This window comes from Nomia melanderi, chromosome 4, assembly GCF_051020985.1.
Source record: "Nomia melanderi isolate GNS246 chromosome 4, iyNomMela1, whole genome shotgun sequence".
NCBI classification, from domain to species: domain Eukaryota; kingdom Metazoa; phylum Arthropoda; class Insecta; order Hymenoptera; family Halictidae; genus Nomia; species Nomia melanderi.
The window spans coordinates 13,598,901-13,621,368 of NC_135002.1; the positions used below are offsets into that span (position 1 = coordinate 13,598,901).

Consider the following 22,468-nt stretch of genomic DNA (forward strand, 5'->3'; position numbering starts at 1 on the left):
CATCGTATTATCCTAAATAATGGAAACTTCTTTCGAAATACCAACAAATTAAACCATAATCCATTATGGTTAGAAATTTTCCTACGTAAATGATGTTACCTGCGATAATGTGTGACCGTAGACGTATTCGCAAGCCACACAGTAAAATAAGCTCGCATTGTACAGACCACAGAATATTAACGACAGTAGCGTAACTCCAACCAAAAAATGGTATTCGTCGTGAATTATTCGCTGTGGCGAGATTTTGATTAACTACGCTTCTTTCTCATATTTCACTGTGAATTCTCAACACCTAATTACCACGGACGTAAATCTTAAAACAAAACTTATAGTGAAATTAGAAAAACGCTAAACATAAATCGAACGTTGTCAAAATACATATAATTCGTAAGAGATAAACATATTTTATTAAATTTTCCGTTATACTTTTTTTTCCTTTTACGTTATTTTCTCAAACACCAATTAAATTTAATTGAATATTTCGGACTCAAATATTATGCATCAACAAAAATATCAATTAACAAAATTATATCTAAATTTCATATGTTTCAGATGGTGAAGATGATGGTGACCGTTGTTATAGTATTTACAATCTGTTGGCTCCCATTCAACATATTAAATGTAAGTGACTTATTCCGATAATTTCAAAAGTAAATCGATATTAAAAAATTAACCGTTTGTGTGTCAAACGGCACCATCGCGCTGTTCCGTATATTTTCTCCATATTTTCTTATCAAATGCATATATTGATCGTTTTCAAAGAACTCCAAACTAACTACAATCAATTCAAATAGAAATTCCATTACGGTTCTCTCTAGAAATCCCCAACACGTCAATGCTAAGTTAATACTTTTTCATAAGCAAACCGTGCCATTTCTAGAATCCAATATTAAGAACTATTAACATTACCGGCCGTTTAATTTCCTTTCTAGCCATTTTCGCATTCCGTAAGCGACGCAGGACACACAATTTTCCATTTATCTCTGATTTTGCGCTTCCCTTGTCACTGATGAAAACAACGGGACACCAAACGACTCACACGCGGCAATTAACTTGAGAAGAAAATTACACCTGGAATTAGTTAAAGGAGATCCTTGAACATTAATTTATCTTTTAAAGACTTCGAATTACGAACCCGCGAATTTATTATCAAAGAAATGAACGTTCAAAACGTTGTCTAACAAATCGGAAGCTCTTTTTATATGAAATTCTATTTTATCTTCAGCTAATAATGGACAACAACGCGTCACTGGTAAAATGGTCTGGACTTCCCTTTCTGTGGATGGCCCTTCATTGGCTGGCCATGTCGCATTCTTGTTACAATCCGGTGATTTATTGCTGGATGAACGCGAGATTTCGAAGTAGCTTCACCGTGGCAATTACTCGTTTGCCCGGGATACATCGTATTGTTCGTCATGAAACGCAACGTAATGATACCAACAACGCCAGTTTGGTTGGGATTCCCTTGACTGGTAATTAGACCTCCACTATTTTCTACGATATTACATGACATTAAAACTTCGAATGCACACCGAACGTCTATTAACCCTAGATAACTAAACATTCATTTAAATAATCTACCGACCTTCGCCATTTTTGAGAATTTGAATTCAAGAGCACACTTTTAATATATGCCAAGACTACAAACGTTACTTTTGAATACTTTCCTATTGTTTAATTGAAAACTAATAACACATGTCTTAAGTTGTGCTAGTTTGTTTGAAATAAATAGAAGAAATAAAAAAATATACATGTCTTTAATTTGTAGTTGAATATTTAGTTACAGAGTAACACTGATGTAAATATAGTTATTTAGGGTTCAAAAAAGGTGAGAAAATAAGTCAAAAATGAACAGTAATATCTAGTCACAAATTACTTTATATTTAAAGAAAGATTGAATTTGAATTTCGGTAAGACTCTCGTATTATTAAACAGAGTTTGTTACAAACGGCTTCTATGTTCGAATTATAATCACAATGTAACGATGATAATCAATGTCAACTTTATAATTTTTATTTTTCATAAGAAAATGAACAATTATTTTTTATAAACTTCCAACAAATATGGAAAATTCTTTTTTTGTTTTAGGTGGCAATGGCTCGAGTTACTCTGTCCTGCGGCGTATGAATACGTGTACGACTTATATTAGCGTCCGCCGACAGACAAATGGAAGTCAGGGCGGACCAGCAAGAAGTGCCAGTTTCCGGAATGACTCGTTTCGACCCATGACTCAATACGTACAACGACAACTCGAATCACACTCAGAGGAACATTTATAAAGAATTTGTATGAATAAAATAAATTCAAATTAAATATTGACTAACGATAAGCGTGAAAATAAATGCTCGATTATATAAGAGAAATCGATGAGTACAATTTGTAACAATTACGACAAAAATATTTGTAACTGTAGATACAAAAAAGCATCTCATGGAAAGATTTGGTAGTGATGTTTAATATTTTCAAGCGAAAGAAATGTTATGTTAACTGTTTAAAAAATTGGTAATGTTACTGAGGATATTTAGGATTAGATCATGTTTAAATTATATTTTGTATATACATATTTGTAAACTTTGTAATTTTATTTATAATTTTGTTACATGTGCATCTTCTTACACATATAAAGCTGAAAAAAATATTAAATTCGTGGAACTATTAATTTGAATAAATTGAAAGAAATAATTAAGATTATCACATCGTAATGATTTGTTATATTCCATATTAAAATTATGTAAGTACACATAAAATTATTTTTAAACACCGTAGCAACATTATATGAAAACATCAATATACCTCGGACAAGTACATTCAAAGTTGAACCTGGATTTTATACAAATACTTTTTTTTCATTGTAATTATGATAAAGTCTATAAGCCATAAAAAATAAATAAGATAGATTTCTACGTATTGCTCATTGTTGAAAATATCTAATAAAAAAATAAATAATGTAATACAAAAATTGAGAAGTAATAAAATTTGAAACTATATTCCATTTTTTCATTTATTTCCCCACGTACATAATACTAAGTATATAATACATTTATTTATCATACAATACAACTTGTTACATAAAATAATTCCCATTGTGTGATATAATTTTACTAAATGTTTATTTGTTCCTTATTTTATGTGAAGCCATTAGCCAAATTGATTTTACTTAAAAAAGTTTACTCTCATTTACTAACAAGATGGCATGCCATGTCACAGACAGATATAAAAACAGAGAAAAAATAAACATTGCGTAGGCTCCGAGGTCCAGATCAAACTAGTTTACTGTCTAAAAATTTAAAACTCATCAATTACAGGGTCTTCTTCTCATGCATAATGGTCAGTTAAAGAACTACTCACTAAAATGATATTGGAATGTTAAGGATAATATTACAATTGGTCGTCATGAACGATAGTAAAATTTTTGGTTTCTCGAAAATTTCTTCAATTATTTCACATAAACCTTTTTAACATATTTTATGACTTATTATTGACTGCAAATAGACATAATTTCGTAATTGAAATATCGAATAAGGTAATTTATACAATTATTTAAGTACTTTTAATATAGTGAGTATAAAATAAAAACTTTGGTTTCAAAAATACTTCAAAATTATGTATACTCTCCAGAAAAATATATTTAACATTTAGCCTATAAATAAACATATAACTTTTATTAACTTTCTACAATCTTATAGTTGGACAGACCTGATATCACACTATATTTATTCTTATATAATTAATTATTCATTAAAACACATATTACTGCTTGCATTAAATACAAATTAAGTGACAAAAAAATTTAATTTATCACAATACAATTGTGAAGAAATGATTTCTTTGCTGTTGATATCAGTAATTCTTTAATTAAGAAGTTCTTAAGTAAAATAAATCATTGAATGCATTTAAAAGAATTTTTGTACTTTATCCATTTCATAAAATTTTTATAGAATGTGACAAACATATTTAACACCTTAATCATAAGATTATTTAATAATATTTACTTTAAAAAGTTAATTTACACTTATAAGTGCAAAGGTATATTTGACAATAAATGCATCGTCAATAAGTCCTTTTTAGAAGTTTTAAACTTCCACTAACTGATATTACCATAATACATAAAATATGTAAGTATAGTGATATTTGAATAAATAATATTAAAAATGCATTACTTGCATAAAATATATTTTAGTACTTGTAAAATTTCAGGATCTCGATATGCTATCAAACCACTATTATTTGAAAAATTATTAGTTGTGGATACATATTTTATATTCAAGTGATTTGAATCATAATTGTTTATAAAACTTTCAAATTCAATAATACCACCGGTTAAAGAACGTAGGAGAGCATGGGGACCACACGTATCCCACTTATAGGTAGATTTTTTAGATAAAATATAAGCATCAGCTTGGCCAAGAGCAACACATAAAATCTTATAACCAGCCCCTGCTGCTTCTACTAAAGTGAAACCAGCACTTAATAATTTAGATTTTATGTTAACATCTTCCACTTTACTAAGAACTACTACCTTCTTATCAGTAGGTTCTTTGAGTATAGAACATTTTCCAACATCATTTTCAACAAAGCCCCAGTAACAATTTCCCTTCCACCTACTAAATAAATTTACTTAATAAATTGTATTATACTGAAACATTAATATTTTATGAAATAAGTTAACAAAATTTATATGTTACCATTCATCTATGCATGTGTAAAAAGGTTGATTAACTACCCCCAAAACTGGTATGCCTGAGCTCTTGGAATATGCTCCAATCAAAACAGTGACACAACGCAAACCGCTCAAATGTATGCCAGTCGCATCATCCACTTTTTCTCCTCCATGTATATAATCTGCAGTTGAATCTACAAAATTTCCACGAATTGCTCCTCAGGCATGCTTTATTAAACTACAAAACAAATATAAAATTTGACGAGTAATTTAATTAAATTATTATTAATGACAAAGGCAATAGTTTAACTTTGTAAAAAAAACTAAATTTTTAAGACATATAATAGAAAAAGAAAGAAGTTAATTCCATATGAAAATTTTACACACATAAATGAAAACAATGTAATTAATATTACATTCAGACAGATAAAAATTACATAGTTTAAAGAGAACATATTTACCATAAATTTTAATATTTGTAATGTTTTATTAACATTATAAATTATAAAGATTAGATATAAATAAAGTTCATTCTTTTTAGAATATTATCACAGTAATCTATATTGTCATATTTCTTACCAATTGGATCTACCCATATACCAAGGTCATCAACATTAATATCAAAATCCAAAGATAGTTCTGTATTAATAGGCACATCTAACAATTCAATATCTTTATGAACCTCAGCAGCTAATAACTCTGCAGTTGTGATATCACTATCCATCACTTTTGCTAATAACTGAACTGTTTCTTCAATAGTAGAACAAACTTTAATAATTACGGTTTCACCTACAGCATTGCTAAATATATTATTTTCTTCGCCTTGTAATACTTTGGCCAATTCTGGAAACTAATTGTATTAATACATATATTATAACTACATTAATTTAAAACTTGTTTAACGTGGTTCAATGACACATATATATTTTATCACACAGAAACTAAAGAAGCAGATAATATAAAACATGGAATAGATATACAAAAGAGGGAATTTACCTCCTTTTCAATGTCATGTTTGATTGTTTCTTGTATAAGAACATCTGCTAGAGTTTTGAAGTCTTGAAAAAAGCGTGGATTCTTCTCTTCTTCTGACTTCTCTTGCACAAGTAGTTTAAAAAGAGCATCATTTTGCCTACATGCTCTTGCAATATTTGCAGCTTTTTCAGAAACTTTTAAAAGAATAGATAACAATCTACTGCCACTTTCCATTTTTTTTAATTGTTATACTTGGAACTTTGAGAAGTTAATAAAGTATCGAATAATTATTGAATGAAATTCTAACACCTGTATTTAAAACCGAATGTGTTTTATGCTGCTCTACAAATAATTAAAAAATCGTTTTGACGGGAATCCTAATAAAATCTCTTATGTGATTATAGAATATTAACTTAACGTAATCTCACCAATGATGATCAACGTAAACGCGTTTGTAAAATCAGAATATTAAAATATCAAAAGAATCGGTTGCTCGTACATTATAATTAGCGATTGACGTAAGCGGATAGTACCTCAATTCACGGCTGATTAAATTTAATGCCATAAAATTATGGAGAATAAAATTTTAAATAAAAATAACCACATTACACATTTTTTACTTTATTTTGACGGAATTTCACTAATTAAATCATGGTTAGAATAGTATTTTCAAAATATTTATTTAAATATTGTTAAATTATTAAAAAATATATACATAATAATATTATAATTTTGTAATTCTATTTATGAATGGAAATTTTTTAAGTAGTAAATCATTTCAATGTACATTACTTTCCTTCGTAAACATTCCATAGAATCTCAGAAATCTATTACTTAACTCCTTCACTCATTCAGTGATACTTGTGCAAACATAACCCATCTCGTATTAAAAACAGTATCATAAATGTGTAACAAAAAATAAAAAAACATTATCTGTTTATTGTGTACATAAATTTTTATTTTGTAATAGTATTGAACTTATTACAAGTTAATTACATTAGTAAGAAATATCAAACCGGTATCATTAGATAAATAGAGCCGGTAATATTATTATATATTATATCATTTAAAACAAGAAGAAATATGATTTAAAAAATGTATTGAATTGTACATAACAGCTAAAAATTATTGAATAAAACAATATTAATATATAAATATTTTGAATATATTAATATATTCAAAATGACAGCAATATTAGGGGCTGGTATTTCAGGCTTATCAGCTGCATATTATGCTCTTCGAAATACAAAAATGGTTCCTATAGTTATATATGAAGCTACAAATCGTGTAGGTGGTTGGTTACATTCTATCAAATTAGCTGATGGTACAATATTTGAACAAGGTCCACGAACAATGCGAAATACTAATGATAAAAATAGTAACACTACACTAGAATTAATAGAACAATTACACTTATCAGATAAAATTATTCCTATTTCCTTTAGGCATCCTGCATCTAGAAATCGGTTAATATATGCAGATGGTCAGATACATTTAATGCCTACTGGTATCAAAGGATTAATTGAAAAAAATAGCTTGTTAAATCGTTCTATGTTCAGTGTTCTATGGAACGAACTAATGGTTACAAAAGATCTTAAAGATGATGAAAGTGTATATAATTTTATAGCACGAAGATTTGGTGAAGATGTAGCAGATAAAATGATTAGTCCAATAATCGCCGGAATCTTTGCGGGTGATGCACACAAAATAAGTGCAAAATCATTTATGACTAGAATATTTGAAGCTGAACAAAAACATGGTTCTATAATCAAAGGACTTATACATGAACGATTTTCAAAAATAAAGGATAATACTTCAATAAATGAAAAATCAAATAATACACAGACAAGTTTAGTACAAAGAGCTCAAAAAGAAAAATGGTCAATGTGGGGTATTGAGGGCGGTATCGAACATTTGCCAGAAACATTAGCTCATAATATAATTGATCGTGGAGTTAATATTAAAATGCAACATAAATGTGAACAACTTAAATTTAATAAAGATGATGTAGAATTAACTATAAATGGAGAAATTAAAACATGTTCTCGTGTTATTTCAAGTTTGCCTGCAAAAACTTTAGCTGATCTTGTGCAGGACCAACACCCAGAATTATCTAATGAATTGAAAGGCATACCTACTGTAACAGTAGGTGTTGTAAATCTTCAGTTTTCTGAGAACATCTTACCTATAAATGCATTCGGAATCCTTATTCGACCAAAAGAAGAAAGACCAATCCTAGGAGTGATATTTGACTCGCATATCATTCCTCAAAGGTCTAAAGCAACAGTATGTATAAGTTGGAACTTTTATTGTTTGGTTTTTTTATAATTTCCATCATCCATGCTTCCATACTTTATGCTCCAATTTTTTGTTTTTCATACTGAATTTCAAAAGTATTTTACAAAGATATAAAATGAATCTTAGTATTTAAATGACCTTTTATGAACATATAATGGACTAGAAGCACTTTTTCATGTTGAATATTGAATATACATAATGTATATATACATTTATAATTATTAAAATCCAGGTACTGACAGTAATGATGGGAGGCGCATGGTTTGAAAAATACTTTGGACAATGCTCATCAGAAGAACACTTGCTGTCTGTAGCAGTCAATCAAGTACAGGAAATCTTACACATTAAGGAAGATCCCAAGGCATTCAATGTTTCCATTTTGAAGGACTGTATTCCGCAGCATTTAGTAGGTCACATGCAACGCTTAACCCACATCCACAATTATATATCCACGCATAAAATTCCTTTAGGGTTGTGTGGTTCTTCATACCAAGGAGTAGGAATCAATGATGTTATTCTGTCAGCAAAACAAGCTGTTTCTGATATCAATTTACATATACTATAATTTAATAAAATTCAAATGCAGCTTGGCCAGGCAGACGTTGCAATGCTTTCCTCTATGATTAAAAAAGAAAAAAGAAAATAATACACACATACACACACCCACACGTACACACACGCGCAGCAGACATGTATATGTATATTATCAAACCAAAATAACTTATAGACTATGACTTAAATATAATACATGCATTATTTTTATTAATTATATACAAGCTTGTAATACAGATCACAGAATAATAATGGGAAAAAAAATATAAGTCTTTATCTATTGCCTATTCTATTGCCATATATATAAATATAACATAAACAGATAGCAATGATATATTATTTACATTATTATCATATAATTACATAATTTATCCATTTTTTACTGTTATTTTGGAATAAAATAAGAAAAATTAAGTAAATTTGATTATTCTCTTTGAAAAACTATATATCTCAAGATTATGATAAGCAGGCAGAAAGTAATATATAGAGATGCATTGCACAAGCACATAGCATTCCATGTTTGTAAAGAAATTATAATTAATTGTGCAACTACTATGATGCAACATTTATTCTTAATGGTACTATGGAACAATTATAACAAAAAAGTTTGAAATATAAAATATTTTACTTATATTTGAACAAATCTTATTTGAACTTTCTGTTTATTAAAGAATTCTCAATTTGTCAAAAGAATTTAAGAAAAATATAAGTAAAAAATAATAAAGATATGAATATAAATGTGTAAAGAAGATTGAGTTCAAATAAAATAAAAGTTATTTGTCATACACTTAAATATTAACAGACTGTTAAATAAGTTTACTGAGCAACAGTACCTGCATATTTAACTTCGTCAAACGCTTTTCTAGCTTTCTTCAATTCTTCATTCATTGTTAGAAGATCTTTCACTCTTGCATATTTCCTTGGATCTTTCCTAACTATAAAATAAAGTGACTGTTAAATTCTATATATGTATAAACAAATTTTTTACACTATATTATTGTAAATATATTAATAAAAATGTGAAAAACCTAATGAAATAAAATAGAACAAAATAAATATTGTAGATTTTTATAGCAAGTTAATATGTAATATAATGTTAAATGATTTTAACAATACCTAAGAATACTATATCTTCCACTTGGACACGACCAGTACGTCCAATTTCCATAGCTCTGTGCGTCATTTCAGTAATAAATTCAATAACTAGATCTTCTAATAGGTCGACACTCTCTGTATAAGGATTTTGATCATCTCCAAAACCATACATCATACAGCGTAATTCTTTTGAAAACAAACGTTTTCTACCGCCTGGTAAAGTTCCACCGATCGGAATTTCTGCTTCTTCATCTTCAAACTGTAATTAATTTGATTAAATTTCATTCGTAATTCTTATCAACAACTTATTTGACTAAGAATAGTAAAATTAAGCACTAATAATCAAACTAAAATTTATTTTAAGTAACTAATAACTGAGGTTAGAAACTTCTTAGGTTCATATTAAAAGTGACATATTTTTTAAAAAGTGAAATTTGATAAGTTCAAAAATACCTGTTCAAAACCTTCTTCCGTAGTCATAATTTTACAAAAATTGATAATTCTTTTACAAATTTGAAATATGGTTGATGCAACTATTTAAAGAACACCACGTAAACAACTAGCAAATGAAATCAGTTGAAATTAGTCTTACTAATTCAAACAGTTCTCCAACATTTTTGTTATATGTAAGAAAGTGTGGTTAAATTAAAGAATACGTTTGTAAAAAATGATAAATATCCTGTAATTTTAATTAAAATCTTTTCGAAGAATTGAAAAATCATGTCATCAGCTATTTTACCATCAAAAAGTTTGAAAGAAACTAATCGTATTTATAAAGAACAACGAAAAAAATGGCGGGCAGAGAGGTTAGCAAAAAAATTGAAGAAAGAAGAAAATAAACAAAACTTAAGCAATGGAAAAATAAAACTTATTGAGGAACATTTTACGAAAAAAGATATTTCAACTATCAGTATTGCCGTTCCTGGATCAATTTTGGATAATGCCCAATCCCCAGAACTTCGAACGTATTTGGCTGGGCAGATAGCACGTGCGGCATGTGTTTATAAAATAGATGAAATTGTTGTGTTTGACGACATAGGAGAAGTAACTGAAAATGAAAAGAAGAAACTGAGAAAGGACGAAGCTCTAGGTGAAAGAAGAATTGCATGTTTACAGTTGGCTAGAATACTACAATATCTTGAATGTCCACAATACTTAAGAAAGTATTTCTTTCCAATTCATAAAGACTTACAATATGCTGGAGTATTAAATCCTTTAGATGCTCCGCATCATTTGCGTCAGAAAGATGTATCTTTATATCGAGAAGGAGTAGTTACAAATAAACCAATTAAAATTGGCAAAGGCTCTCATGTTAATGTAGGATTATTAAATGACATTCATGTAGACAAGGTATTAACTCCTGGATTAAGAGTTACCGTAAAAATACCTGAAGATCAACCAAATCCAAAAAAATTAAAAGGATTTATTGTACCTCCTGACATTCCTAAATCAGATATTGGCATATATTGGGGATATACAGTAAGATTAGCTAATAATCTTACAGAAGCATTAACACAATGTCCTTATAAAAATGGATATGATTTGACAATTGGAACTTCAGATAAAGGAACATCTATTGATGATATAAAACTCCACAGTTTGGAATACCATCATGTGTTAATAATTTTTGGAGGTTTATGTGGATTGGAAGCTGCAGTGGATGTTGATCCTAATTTGAATGTTGATGATCCATCTTTGGTATTTCATAAATATTTGAATACCTGCCCTCAGCAAGGATCAAGGACTATAAGAACAGAAGAAGCTATTTTAATTAGCCTAGCAGAGTTAAGAATGAAATTATTTCCTAAAGCTTCTCCATTATCCGTTCCCCAGTTTAACAATTTTGTAAGTAATTAATTTCAATGTTTGTGAGTATAATACTAATAAATATAAATAGTCCTATAAAAATTAGAAAATTTTGTTCATTTATTTGGTTCTTTTTGTAAATATACTGTACAAATTTATTACAAGTTTAAAAAATTTCTGATATCTATTTTACATATTTTCAAAATTATTTTTCTGTCAATATTCAACTATTTTGTAATGCACAATTTACTGTGTCCCTTAAAATTTTTATAACTTTTGCTTGGTCAGAAGAACCTATGACTGCTGTTCCTGAGACAATCATATTTGCTCCAGCCTAAAAAAAATGTTTACATTTAGTTTTTATATTGACATCATATATAATCTAGTTAACATACTTTTGCACATGCATCAATAGTAGCAGGGCCTACACCTCCATCTACTTCTATATCTAAAGTAGGATATTTTTTTCTTAGCCATGTTACTTTTTCCATCATTGATTCCATGAATTTTTGCCCACCAAAACCTGGTTCTACAGTCATGACTAACACCATGTCTGCTAGATCAACATAATCTACAACAACATCTACTGGTGTTCCAGGTTTAAGTGCTACTCCAACCTTTTATTTAAAAAAAAAACTCAAGTTAAAATTTTTATGGTAGAATGCAATAGCAGTTCAAAATTTAGTGGATAATGATAAAAAAATTATTATGGATTTTTAGATTAATTAATACATAAATAATATACCTTCATTCCTGCTTCTCTGACTTTTCTACAAAGTAATGAAACGTTTTTCACAGGCTCAACGTGAAATGTGTATTGGTCGACACCGGCATCAGCCATAGGTTCTATCCACTAAAATGTAAAAAAAGTATGCTTTGTTTTTATGAGCTTTTAACTGAAATATAACTAAAATTGCAGTATCTTTAATTAATAGTCATAAAATTTACATTTAATAGATATAAAATAAAAATGTTAAGTGTAGACAAAAATTCAAGTATACCTGTTCTGGATTAGAAACCATCATATGAGTTTCAAAAAAAGCATCTTTTATTTTACTGCGAAGACATTTTACCAACGGATGACCAAAAGTAAGGTTAGGTACAAAATGTCCATCCATAACATCTAAATGTAAATAATCAGCACCATTATTAATTAAACGTTGAGATTCTTCTGAAAGTTGAGCCAAATCAGCATTCAAAATCGAAGGTCCAATTTTTGCAACTACCTTCTTTTCCATTTTTATCGTGTAAATATTAAGAGCACGTGGTCTTGTCAACGATGATAAGGCGTTATCGAGTAACCCAATGATCTAACTTTCAAGGTCAGTTGTGGTTGAGTTGCATTAAGTAAGAGCCGTGACGTTTCTTATAATAATATTAACATAATATTATTGCTTTTTTATAACAACATAACAATTTTACAAATAAATAAATTGAATAGAAAGGTATAAATAAATCACAAATTTATAAACACTTTCTGTATGAAAAGAAATACATTTATTTTTACATAAAAATATAGCGTTTCACAATAGATACTAGATTATGATAAACAAAAAAAAAATAGTTTACGATACTTAATACAGTACTTAAGACAGAGGTGTCGAACTGCCTCCCCTTATACTAGTGACTCTTGATCAGCGTTCCCCCACTACCTCTACTCTAGGAACTGCCCGAGACTGTTGTGTGAGAGCAGCAGCTCTATGTAAATACTTAATGTTCAATCAGAGGCAGGTAAAAGTAAGTAGATAGGTATGGAGAGGGTAACTCTCCGTGAGGGGAAAGTCACTATGGAGCTTGCGAGCTCCCAGTTCAACACCCCTGGTTTAATAAATAAATAATTCGTTAGAACTACCCGCAACTTCGTTCAAGAAGTATTACAAAAAACTACATTACACTTAAATATTAAAATAGTTCGATAGCTATTTCGGCTAAAATCGGTGACATAATCGAATATAAAAAGTCCTTGGCACGCTAAAATCGTTCATAAAATTTTAAGTAAAATTGTGATTACATTCTATTAGTAATAACGAAACAAAACGTTGCTAATTCCCGAACAAATCGTCGAGTTTTCAGTACTAAAATATAATTCTATTACGTAGAATTATAATACAGCGCTTATATATTAAAACAATACCATTTGATTTGAACGAACACTGAAACTTGACACATGGAGATTCTATACTATCCCGTTTGTCTCGCACGTCGTATTATGAAAAGGTGACTGATCAAAGCAATCGAGACTTATCCTTTGCTGACTCTTCAATTAACCGTCTGGTCCACTTTTGTTTCGGGCTATAAAAGAAGCATTCGATTATGCTCAACAAATTCGTCATTACACAACATTTCATTTCTAACTTCAGATAATTTTACTGTAACAAGATACTTCGAATAAACTGTTTATCTTTAATTATATGTGTATTAATAGTTCATAAAATTATTCGTAATAACATAAATATTCAACTAATATTTAGAAACTTACGCGTAACGGATAGAGGAACGTGCTAACAACTTGCTGACGATGACCAGACTTTGCTTGACAAGTGTAACCACCCATGTCCTCCCATAGAAGTTCCTCTATTAGAAGATCACCGCTATCCAAAACTCTGTGCCGCATTGACATCGACAGACTTAGCGGTACGTTTAAATTATCCATCCATGAAATTTCTGGTTTTGGTTTGCCACTCGCCCTGCACGGCAGTACTACGGTTGCTCCTATGTTAGCTACTCGCGTAGGAGAGTATAATGTAATTGTTGGTTCACTTTCGAATGTACAGTTGTTGCTGGTACCTTCTTCGTCTATGAGAAACGAAATTTTCAAATTAACTTCCCTTTCTATCAATGGACATACTAAAGTAGCATAAAATAAGTCTAATATTTTGCATAATAAAACTAAAAAACGCGATGTTACATTTTTTCAATTTAATTCTTTTATTGTGAAACTAGATGTTAAAAATCAATCGCGGTAAAAGACATGCCGAACGTGTACGTTCTGAAAGGCGGTTGCTACGAAATATTTAATGGTACGGATTGATTAATAATGATTAGAGTTAATTGTTAATTGTTAATTGTATTCTACTTACTGTTAACCAGCAGCACTGTAGGAGTGGATACCTTCACTTCTCTTGCAGAAACCGACGCGCAGTAGATCAATCCAGCATCATCCGGTGTAATGCACTCTATCACGAGCTTCGAATTAATTCTGGCTACTCCTTGCCATTCTTCAGATGGATCATACAAAGTATGTGTGTTGGCTTTGACGTATTCGACAAGCTAACAATAAATCGTACATTAATAACTAATATATTTCTCGCAGAAACTGACTGCATAAGTTTATCACAATTGACGCAAGCAACGTCTGATAGCAACATTCACCTGTTCGTTAGTGCCACTTCCCGTGAACCAAAGAATTTCCGGTGGTGGACTACCGCTAGCCTTGCATTCTAATTCTACCCTACTCCTATAACAAATAAAAAGAACAAACAGTTCGACATTACTATTTACCACTATCTTACTTTCTCATATTAACATGTGACTACTTACCCGACCGTTGTTTCTAAGGCGTTCACAGGGTTCTGAGTAATTTTAGTCCATGGTTCCACAGGCTGAAAATTACAATAAAACTTGAGTTTCATTCGATTTTATTAGCCTTTATTCGGTTTCATCGCAAGAAAGTTTCTCGAACACCCGTGTATTTACGCCACGATTGATTATTATAATATGTAAGTTTTATCCTTAATTAATGTCATAAGAGGATTTATATATTCTAGGATTACTGAAGTTTCCATACGTGTCAGAGAACGGGTGTTCTTCACCGAAGATCTGTTTATTTCTGATGATCCTTCGAGTTCAGAAGGAATTAGAGACATCGATTAATTAATATGTTACCTTTGGTTCGGTAGATCGTGCTCCATATTCTGCTAATGGAGTTAGAAAATTAGATCTGTGCTCGACCATTTGTCTTCCTATGCTCCTACGTTCAGCAGCTCGTTCAACCGCATGCCGTGGCAGGAACGAAAAGGGGTGTCCCGAAACCGTATACGACACGGTGATAATACAGATGAGATTTAACAGCGTTGAGTACAGTTCCATCTGAAAGTAGATACGTAATTACAAACACGAGAAAGGAATTCGTGTTACTGCATTGTTCAAATGCCGATACGCCGCCGAGTGAACGGGCCACCGCCATTAATAAAAGAGAATATGAAAGAAACGGTTTAATGAGTGCGAAAGGACATTGTGCAATGATTAAATCAGAATGAAATGAAAGAACACTAACGTCACGCTCTTTTCGCAGAAATTGAACCGATTGAATGTAACATGTGGATTTAATTGTCGGGTTAGGTGCGCGATTTATAATATCGATTCATTCGACCTTCCTCGGGGATACGAATAAACACAATTGGCAATAATGAAATTAAATGCTTGAGAGTACAATGATAATTAAATATCTCCGGTAATAACGAGCGACATGCATTCCATTCTTTCTCCTTTCATTCCTTTTTCCTCGTCTTCTTTTTCGACCGTCATTCTTATCCGAGCGTGTCACGATTGAATTAACTTACGTCTAACAATTCGCTTTGATAACGCGGTAGCAATATTACGGTTATTTTTTCGTTATTGTTTTCACCGCGTTTCATCGTGATTCCATAGAATTTTCTCACGCGGCGCGCGTTACAGGGAACTCGTTTGACGTTGATGGGTCGGGAAGGTTTTCCAGGAAAAACTAATTAATGGCGGAGGCTCAAAACGTACATACATAATCGATTTCGAAAGTCAGGAATGCCAGGTATTTTGTGACGAAGGATTTTGAAACGGACGATTCGTGTTGGAATTGGACGTGCATCGGCCGCATGGCCTGCTCGTTAAAGTGAGCATCGAAATCACCAAATTAGAGATTTCCTTATCTATCATATTATCGTAATCCGAAATGTCTCGATGCTCTTTGCTGTATCCTTGTAACGATGTTTCACATTCGATAAAACCGACCACACATGAAATGTCTCATTTCCGAATTTATCGTTAGTTTCATGTTAATTCCGTATCTCGCACGATTCTTTCTTCTATCTACACGTTTTATCAAGATATTAATATTGAGTGTCGTGCCGATTCCCAGTCACACGACTAACCGATTATTTAACTTTACTCTTTGTCTGTCTGTCTATCTATCTATGTGTATCTATCTATCTGTCTATCTATCTATGTGCATCTATCTATCTGTCTATCTATCTATGTGTATCTATCTATCTGTCTATCTATCTATGTGCATCTATCTATCTGTCTATCTATCTATGTGTATCTATCTATCTGTCTATCTATCTATGTGTATCTATCTATGTGTATCTATCTATCCGTCTACCTATCTATGTGTATCTATCTATCTATGTGTATCTATCTATCTATGTATCTATCTATCTATGTATCTATCTATCTATCTATGTGTATCTATCTATCTATCTATCTATCTATCTATCTATCTATCTATCTATGTGTATCTATCTATCTATCTATCTATCTATCTATGTGTATCTATCTATCTATCTATCTATCTATCTATCTATGTGTATCTATCTATCTATCTATCTATCTATGTGTATCTATCTATCTATCTATCTATCTATGTGTATCTATCTATCTATCTATCTATCTATGTGTATCTATCTATCTATCTATCTATCTATGTGTATCTATCTATCTATCTATCTATCTATCTATCTATCTATCTATCTATCTATCTATCTATCTATCTATCTAACTATTTCTTTTTCTCTCTCTCTTTCTCACTCTATCTCCCCCCCCCCCTCTCTTCGCGGCCACCAAATTTCACGAACAAAATGTAACACGTCGTACCGTTTTATCTTTGGCGGTCATCCCGTTTTCCTCTTTCTCTACGCTCCTCCGTGAGAGTAAGGAAGGTCACGCGTACGGTTTTAATGGAGATTAAGTAACTCGGCTGCTAACAAGGCGAGGCGTTTGGAAACGAATTCGCCTGAGCGTTAATGAAACACATGTGGCGCAAAAAATAGGGTAGAATCGGGCGACGATACGCGGTCCGAGTGTGTGTCAACCTTTTTTTTGCTGCAAATACTCATGCAGCGACTCGAGGGACAAGTTTAAAAGTGGCTGAAACTTCCGAGATATTGGAGCGCTTATCTTCTTATAATGAGAAGGGTAACGTTTTCAATGCCTCAATGAAATCCGGCGAAATGTTTATATTTAGCCATTTACGAAAAGGATAATTTGTTCGTATGTGCATAATAAGTTGCATAATCGGAAGTAATCGTGGTCATTATATAAATTAAACCGATAATGTACAATCGTAACGCGCCCAACAATGTTATTCGAAACGATTATACAAATGTATACGAATTACAACGTGAAATATCTTCTTTTATATTGTTTTCACCATGTACGAATTGGATTAACGCATCTCTTTGAATGTCGTTCGAAAGTTAGTGTACCGAAACGGAAAATTCATTTTTTATTTTTAAATAATCGCGGCTTTCTTCTTGACAAGTACGATATTACAGAAGAAAAATATTGCTGGGAAGTTTCATTTCGAATTTTTCTGCGAAAACATCTCCAAAGTAATACGGAATTCAATTATTCCGATTAATAATGTTTTTAATATCTACTCGGTAACAGCGAATATTATCTTTGGAGTTCCGATAAAATGACTAAACACGTTCATTTCGCCGTGTTAGTCCGATTCTACGGATAAGAGCTGTGATTCACGTAAAACTTTGGAATCAGCGATTAGAAAATGATGCAAGTTCCACAATAGATGAAGATAGATACTGAGATCTATTCAGATTCCTTGGAACTCACAATTAGTAAAATGCGTCAAAGGCAATGAATTACAGTGGAAAATAGTGAACCAAGTCGATTTAGTTTCATTTGGTGAGTGTAACATTAGCAAAAGAATCGGAAGAAATTGAGAAAAATGGATTGCAATTCTCTCGATAGGATATATGTGCTAAAAATAGACCGCTGTTCTTCGGACATTACCTACTTTCGAAGCTGGTAGGTACAATACAAAAATTTAATATGCCTCAGACGTTTTTGTATTTGCACGATCAATTTTAATATCTTCGCGCAACACGTCCGTTGTCCCTATTCCTTTTTTTTCCTTTGTAAAGTTAAATTCACACGTGGCCCGACTACGAAACAGTCATGCGAACAACCGATTCTGCTTTCTTCGAATAATAAATACGGTCTTCCTTACCTTCGTGCTTTAAAATCACGACGGATAGTTGTCACACGTAGATAAAGCGCGCAAAACTATTAACCCTGGTACCGCTATGAGATATAACTTTCGATAAAGATACTCGCGCCGGAGATGCTTTGTAGGAGCGCACATCACGGGAAGAGGTTTCGAACCGAATGATGCAACTTCTTATACAATCTTCGCATCTTCCCTACGATCTTGCGCCCTCTTTCCTCGAGGCCCTTTAACAGTATCTTAATCTAGAGATAACATTAGGGAAACCATAAGCTGCGATAAGAAAATGTGCAGTGTCGTGTAAAAGCGATTAAAGGAACGAAAACTTTTACACTTCTCTCGTCGTTCCATCCTCTTTTTTCCTTCAGAGAAGATATTAATAATGCGTCCATTGTTGAAGCGATGACCGGTAAGTGATACTTCAAAAGATATATGTATATGTATATTTTTTAAAAAATTATCCTATTTCTAAACGGTAGCATTTACAATTACGAAGTACAATTGATATGTACAACTGTACATATTGGTTTGGTGCTGATAAGCGTACATGTGAATACTCTAATTCTCCATAGTCGATACGTGACGATGATTCTGTCGCGTGGAAAAGCGTACGAAAAATTCGCGACGCCAAGCCGAACCGGAAAAATCGGCGAAAAACCCGCCTGGAAACCGCAAATGTGGAACCGCCCTAATAGCAAAACACTTCACCGGGCAAACTGTTAAGTCATGATCTCTGAGTCACACAAAAATTGCTGAATATTCGTTTTTCATCGGCCGTATCTATCATACATGATATCGAACGATATAAATGTATATACCGATGCGTAGGATCACCGGTAAACACTGGACTCACCGTTCCTCCTCGGGTTTTCTCTCGGACGTGGAAACGAAAGCCGGCGTTCACTATTAATCGTCAGTTTGGCAGCAGCGAATAAAAATACTGACTGAGCGTCGAGGAACAGTTATTGACACGTTTATATATTTCGAATGTGGCGACCGGCGCCCTCGCTTATTCCGGATTGGACGACATAGCGAGGAGTAGGGCAATAAAAACCACACCAAACAATTGAATTCATTATACGCGCGTCTCGTTTGTGCACACGTAATAGTCGCACCCAATTTACTTCCACCCTCATCTATGCCCATCGATTTTTACTTCGAAAGGACTGCCAACGATAATTACTTTTATTGAAACTGATCGTACCAGGAAGGAGCCGGCCGCAATTACCCCCAACCAGTGTCTTCTCCGTTAGATCCCACCAATATTCGACTGTCCAAATTTTCGTGGGTGCCCCCCGCTTCTCCCCTTTTCTTCTCCCAATTTGTTGGGGTGTATTACTGACACGCAAAACAACTAGCAACGAGCGGAATGTAATTGCCTGATAAACAACAAATTGGTGAAATAATGTGATAAATTCAATTTGCCCAATTACAGGCGATACTAATGATTTATCGGCATTCAAACCGATTGCGACGTAGGATCTTTTTGTGGTACCTTTCCAGAGTAGCAAAGTACTTTATTCTCTTTTTGAATCGGTTTAATAGTTGTTTTCTTTAATGATTAGTGATAATGACTTTAGTTGTTAAGATTTGCAAGAATGAAGCGCGTCCTACGAAAAAATGTTCTCCATATTTCAACAAGATTGTATCTAATTCGTTAGAGGTTTGATGAATGATATGTAATTTGTTGAAACATTCGTCATTGGTTAAAGTATACTTACGATGATAAAGTTGTTTTTAAATTTCTCAGTTTCTTTTTTTTTAAGAGGGTACATCGTTTTTATTTTAAGTCCATAGTGTAGTAAGAATGGTGTGCAGATAAGAAATCTTTAAACTATTTTTGTAATTCTGATTACAATTTTCTTTAGTTTTCCGAAGAACGTTTAAAAAACGCAAGAAAATACTACACTTATATTCTTAACAACCTGATAGCGGTCATGATACCAAAAGTGAGTTATAATTTCTTCTAAATGAGACGCATCGTTGAAACAGTTTTATAAATTATTAGTGTTAGAGATCGACTTTTGAAACTGAGCTAAAATTTGAAAAAATTCAAATAAAATTATTTTACGACTTTCTATAATAAACGTTTTCTGAATATCTAATACTTACAGGTGTAAGTATGTAAAACACAATGAATTCAAAGTAGTCAATAAGCAATGTGTATAATAGAATTTTTTTTTAATAAAAGACTGTCAAATAAAACACAAAAATATATGCGAAAATTTAGAACACAGGATATTGTTATTGTTTGTCCAAATATTCTCCTAATACAATACATACAAAACACTTCTTCTGTATAAGATAAAAATTAAATTGAACACAGAGTTTCCAATCTTCGACTATTATTTTCACTGGATACATATATATTCGGTTGATTTGGTTACCTGCTGAGATAATTTAAATTCGCGAGTTACAATCAGTGGATATTTTATCGTGCAGAATAATTGGCGAAAACTGGCGCAATTCGAAATATGTTCAATGTAATTCTAGCTTGAAAAAAACATAAAACACAAATATTTATATAGGTAATATATAATAACTTTATTTTTAAGTAAGTCGTGTTTCAAAATGGTAATTCATACAATATGGTCGTATAGTATACTTCTGTAATAATGTAAATGATGTTAGAAAAAAAATAGCTACTTTTTATTTAAAATTGATTTGTGTGAAATTGCTTGAATAAGTTTAGCTGTATTAAGGATGTTTTCCTCTAGATTTTTAAAATTTGTTTCCGCTTCTGTCGCACCTTTTAATACATCCTGCAAATTCTAAAAAATGAAACAAAATCTATTATAGCAGCTTATATATTAAAAAATACAATGATACATTATTTTATTATATACAAAGTATGTATTACAATATAGAAAATTTGTTTGATTCATAAACATAACCTCTAACCATTTTCACATTTTGATAAAGTAGCATAGTCTTTTCTTCATGATATTTATCATTATTTTCATGAAAGGATGAACGTGATGACGATGAGTCATCCATGATCAGTCAAGTGTTTTGTTATTATTTAATAATATAATTTCTTTTATCTTGTACCTCCGTACAACGATACCGCCAACCTCTATTTACATTGATTCACATACGCATTACATGTAATCTCATATTCATTAATTAACGAAATGATAGAGTGTAAGATATACGAGAAGGAATATTAACATGACATGTAAACAAACCTTAAATATCTTTTGTTTTGACCACAGACGAGGTATAAGAATAGACTTAACAAGCAATGTAAAATTTTGTCATACAGTCTCGGGGGTCTTAAGACCCTCTTACCATTTTCGTGTTATGCCCTGTCATATTGACTTTGACTGATTTTGCACGACAGCACTCTAAGTAATAGGAATTAGAATAAAAAATATTTACCACAGACTTAAGATACGTACTACAGACATTGCAGTTTATGGGAATTTTGTCTAGGGTTTGGGGGTCTCGAGACCCCTATACCATTTCGGTATATTTTACCGATAATACAAAATTTTAGGCTTGTTAGTAGAAATCAAATTAACTGTACACTTCATTTCTGCTACGAGTGTTTTAAAAAAATTCACAACAACAAATGTATGCGGTGGGGATATTTGGACGGTGGAAATAGTATTTGAATGGAAATAGAACTGAAATAAAATATTATAAAAAATAATTTCCATTGATTCGTGAACATAAATCTTCTTATACATGGATTTATCCTATAAATTATCATACAACGTAATAATTTATATATTTATACGTGAAATTATTTTTATTAATTATGTAGTTTTATAAATGACCAAAAAGATTATACTTCAATAATCTTTTATTCTTTTATTTATGTAACACTAGATCGATATTCCAATATTCTGCAAGATGAT

At 31.5% G+C, this 22,468-nt stretch overlaps 7 protein-coding genes and 1 long non-coding RNA gene across 18 annotated transcripts in view; 3 read left to right on the plus strand and 5 right to left on the minus strand.

The window, feature by feature from the left end:
- Nucleotides 1-2,904, plus strand: part of LOC116425466 (RYamide receptor) — a 67,029-nt gene extending 64,125 nt beyond the window's left edge. For 4 of the 7 annotated variants that reach the window (XM_031973195.2, XM_031973192.2, XM_031973196.2 and 1 more), the window contains 3 exons: nucleotides 553-621; nucleotides 1,226-1,472; nucleotides 2,089-2,904. In XM_031973195.2, coding sequence (XP_031829055.1) covers nucleotides 553-621; nucleotides 1,226-1,472; nucleotides 2,089-2,279 — 507 coding nt within the window. In that variant the 3' untranslated portion in view covers nucleotides 2,280-2,904. The remainder of the gene's footprint in view (nucleotides 1-552; nucleotides 622-1,225; nucleotides 1,473-2,088) is intronic. The other 3 variants (XM_031973191.2, XM_031973199.2, XM_031973198.2) reach the window with 2 other exon arrangements.
- A 14-nt stretch (nucleotides 2,905-2,918) lies between these two features.
- Ipp (inositol polyphosphate 1-phosphatase) lies at nucleotides 2,919-6,516 on the minus strand. 3 transcript variants are annotated; one of them, XM_031973205.2, is made up of 5 exons: nucleotides 6,064-6,514; nucleotides 5,657-5,972; nucleotides 5,240-5,510; nucleotides 4,686-4,854; nucleotides 2,919-4,604 (listed from the first exon to the last, which is right to left on the minus strand). In XM_031973205.2, the coding sequence occupies exons 2-5, from the start codon at nucleotides 5,867-5,869 to the stop codon at nucleotides 4,157-4,159; spliced, it is 1,101 nt and encodes a 366-aa protein (XP_031829065.1). In that variant the 5' UTR covers nucleotides 5,870-5,972; nucleotides 6,064-6,514; the 3' UTR covers nucleotides 2,919-4,156. The 3 variants fall into 3 exon arrangements, with proteins under 3 accessions (XP_031829065.1, XP_031829064.1, XP_031829066.1); XM_031973204.2 differs by having other exon boundaries at nucleotides 5,657-5,977; XM_031973206.2 differs by having other exon boundaries at nucleotides 2,919-4,601; nucleotides 5,657-6,516.
- Nucleotides 6,517-6,794: 278 nt separating this feature from the next.
- On the plus strand, nucleotides 6,795-9,417 carry Ppox (protoporphyrinogen oxidase). The gene is made up of 2 exons (XM_031973190.2): nucleotides 6,795-7,921; nucleotides 8,166-9,417. Exons 1-2 carry the CDS (start codon nucleotides 6,818-6,820, stop codon nucleotides 8,496-8,498), a joined length of 1,437 nt encoding a protein of 478 aa, XP_031829050.2. The 5' UTR covers nucleotides 6,795-6,817; the 3' UTR covers nucleotides 8,499-9,417.
- Nucleotides 8,176-10,211, minus strand: Taf13 (TATA-box binding protein associated factor 13). 2 transcript variants are annotated; one of them, XM_031973218.2, is made up of 4 exons: nucleotides 10,034-10,211; nucleotides 9,602-9,839; nucleotides 9,319-9,420; nucleotides 8,176-8,450 (listed from the first exon to the last, which is right to left on the minus strand). In XM_031973218.2, exons 1-4 carry the CDS (start codon nucleotides 10,058-10,060, stop codon nucleotides 8,446-8,448), a joined length of 372 nt encoding a protein of 123 aa, XP_031829078.1. In that variant the 5' UTR covers nucleotides 10,061-10,211; the 3' UTR covers nucleotides 8,176-8,445. The 2 variants fall into 2 exon arrangements, with proteins under 2 accessions (XP_031829078.1, XP_031829077.1); XM_031973217.2 differs by having other exon boundaries at nucleotides 8,176-8,550.
- Nucleotides 10,212-10,300: 89 nt separating this feature from the next.
- Nucleotides 10,301-12,490, plus strand: LOC116425468 (28S rRNA (uridine-N(3))-methyltransferase). Its single transcript, XM_031973202.2, has 2 exons — nucleotides 10,301-11,425; nucleotides 12,344-12,490. Exons 1-2 carry the CDS (start codon nucleotides 10,301-10,303, stop codon nucleotides 12,347-12,349), a joined length of 1,131 nt encoding a protein of 376 aa, XP_031829062.1. The 3' UTR covers nucleotides 12,350-12,490.
- Nucleotides 11,485-12,624, minus strand: Rpe (ribulose-phosphate 3-epimerase). Its single transcript, XM_031973215.2, has 4 exons — nucleotides 12,388-12,624; nucleotides 12,132-12,239; nucleotides 11,782-12,003; nucleotides 11,485-11,720 (listed from the first exon to the last, which is right to left on the minus strand). The coding sequence occupies exons 1-4, from the start codon at nucleotides 12,622-12,624 to the stop codon at nucleotides 11,610-11,612; spliced, it is 678 nt and encodes a 225-aa protein (XP_031829075.1). The 3' UTR covers nucleotides 11,485-11,609.
- Nucleotides 12,625-13,527: 903 nt separating this feature from the next.
- Nucleotides 13,528-19,626, minus strand: ImpL2 (Ecdysone-inducible gene L2). 2 transcript variants are annotated; one of them, XM_031973213.2, is made up of 7 exons: nucleotides 19,459-19,626; nucleotides 15,272-15,475; nucleotides 14,927-14,988; nucleotides 14,759-14,843; nucleotides 14,467-14,656; nucleotides 13,866-14,182; nucleotides 13,528-13,678 (listed from the first exon to the last, which is right to left on the minus strand). In XM_031973213.2, exons 2-7 carry the CDS (start codon nucleotides 15,473-15,475, stop codon nucleotides 13,646-13,648), a joined length of 891 nt encoding a protein of 296 aa, XP_031829073.1. In that variant the 5' UTR covers nucleotides 19,459-19,626; the 3' UTR covers nucleotides 13,528-13,645. The 2 variants fall into 2 exon arrangements, with proteins under 2 accessions (XP_031829073.1, XP_031829074.1); XM_031973214.2 differs by lacking the exon at nucleotides 19,459-19,626 and adding an exon at nucleotides 18,609-18,776.
- Nucleotides 19,627-21,124: 1,498 nt separating this feature from the next.
- Nucleotides 21,125-21,876, minus strand: LOC116425358 (uncharacterized). The gene is made up of 2 exons (XR_004234669.2): nucleotides 21,507-21,876; nucleotides 21,125-21,376 (listed from the first exon to the last, which is right to left on the minus strand). It is a non-coding gene; the product is annotated as an uncharacterized LOC116425358 (long non-coding RNA).
- Between the last annotated feature and the right edge of the window lie 592 nt (nucleotides 21,877-22,468).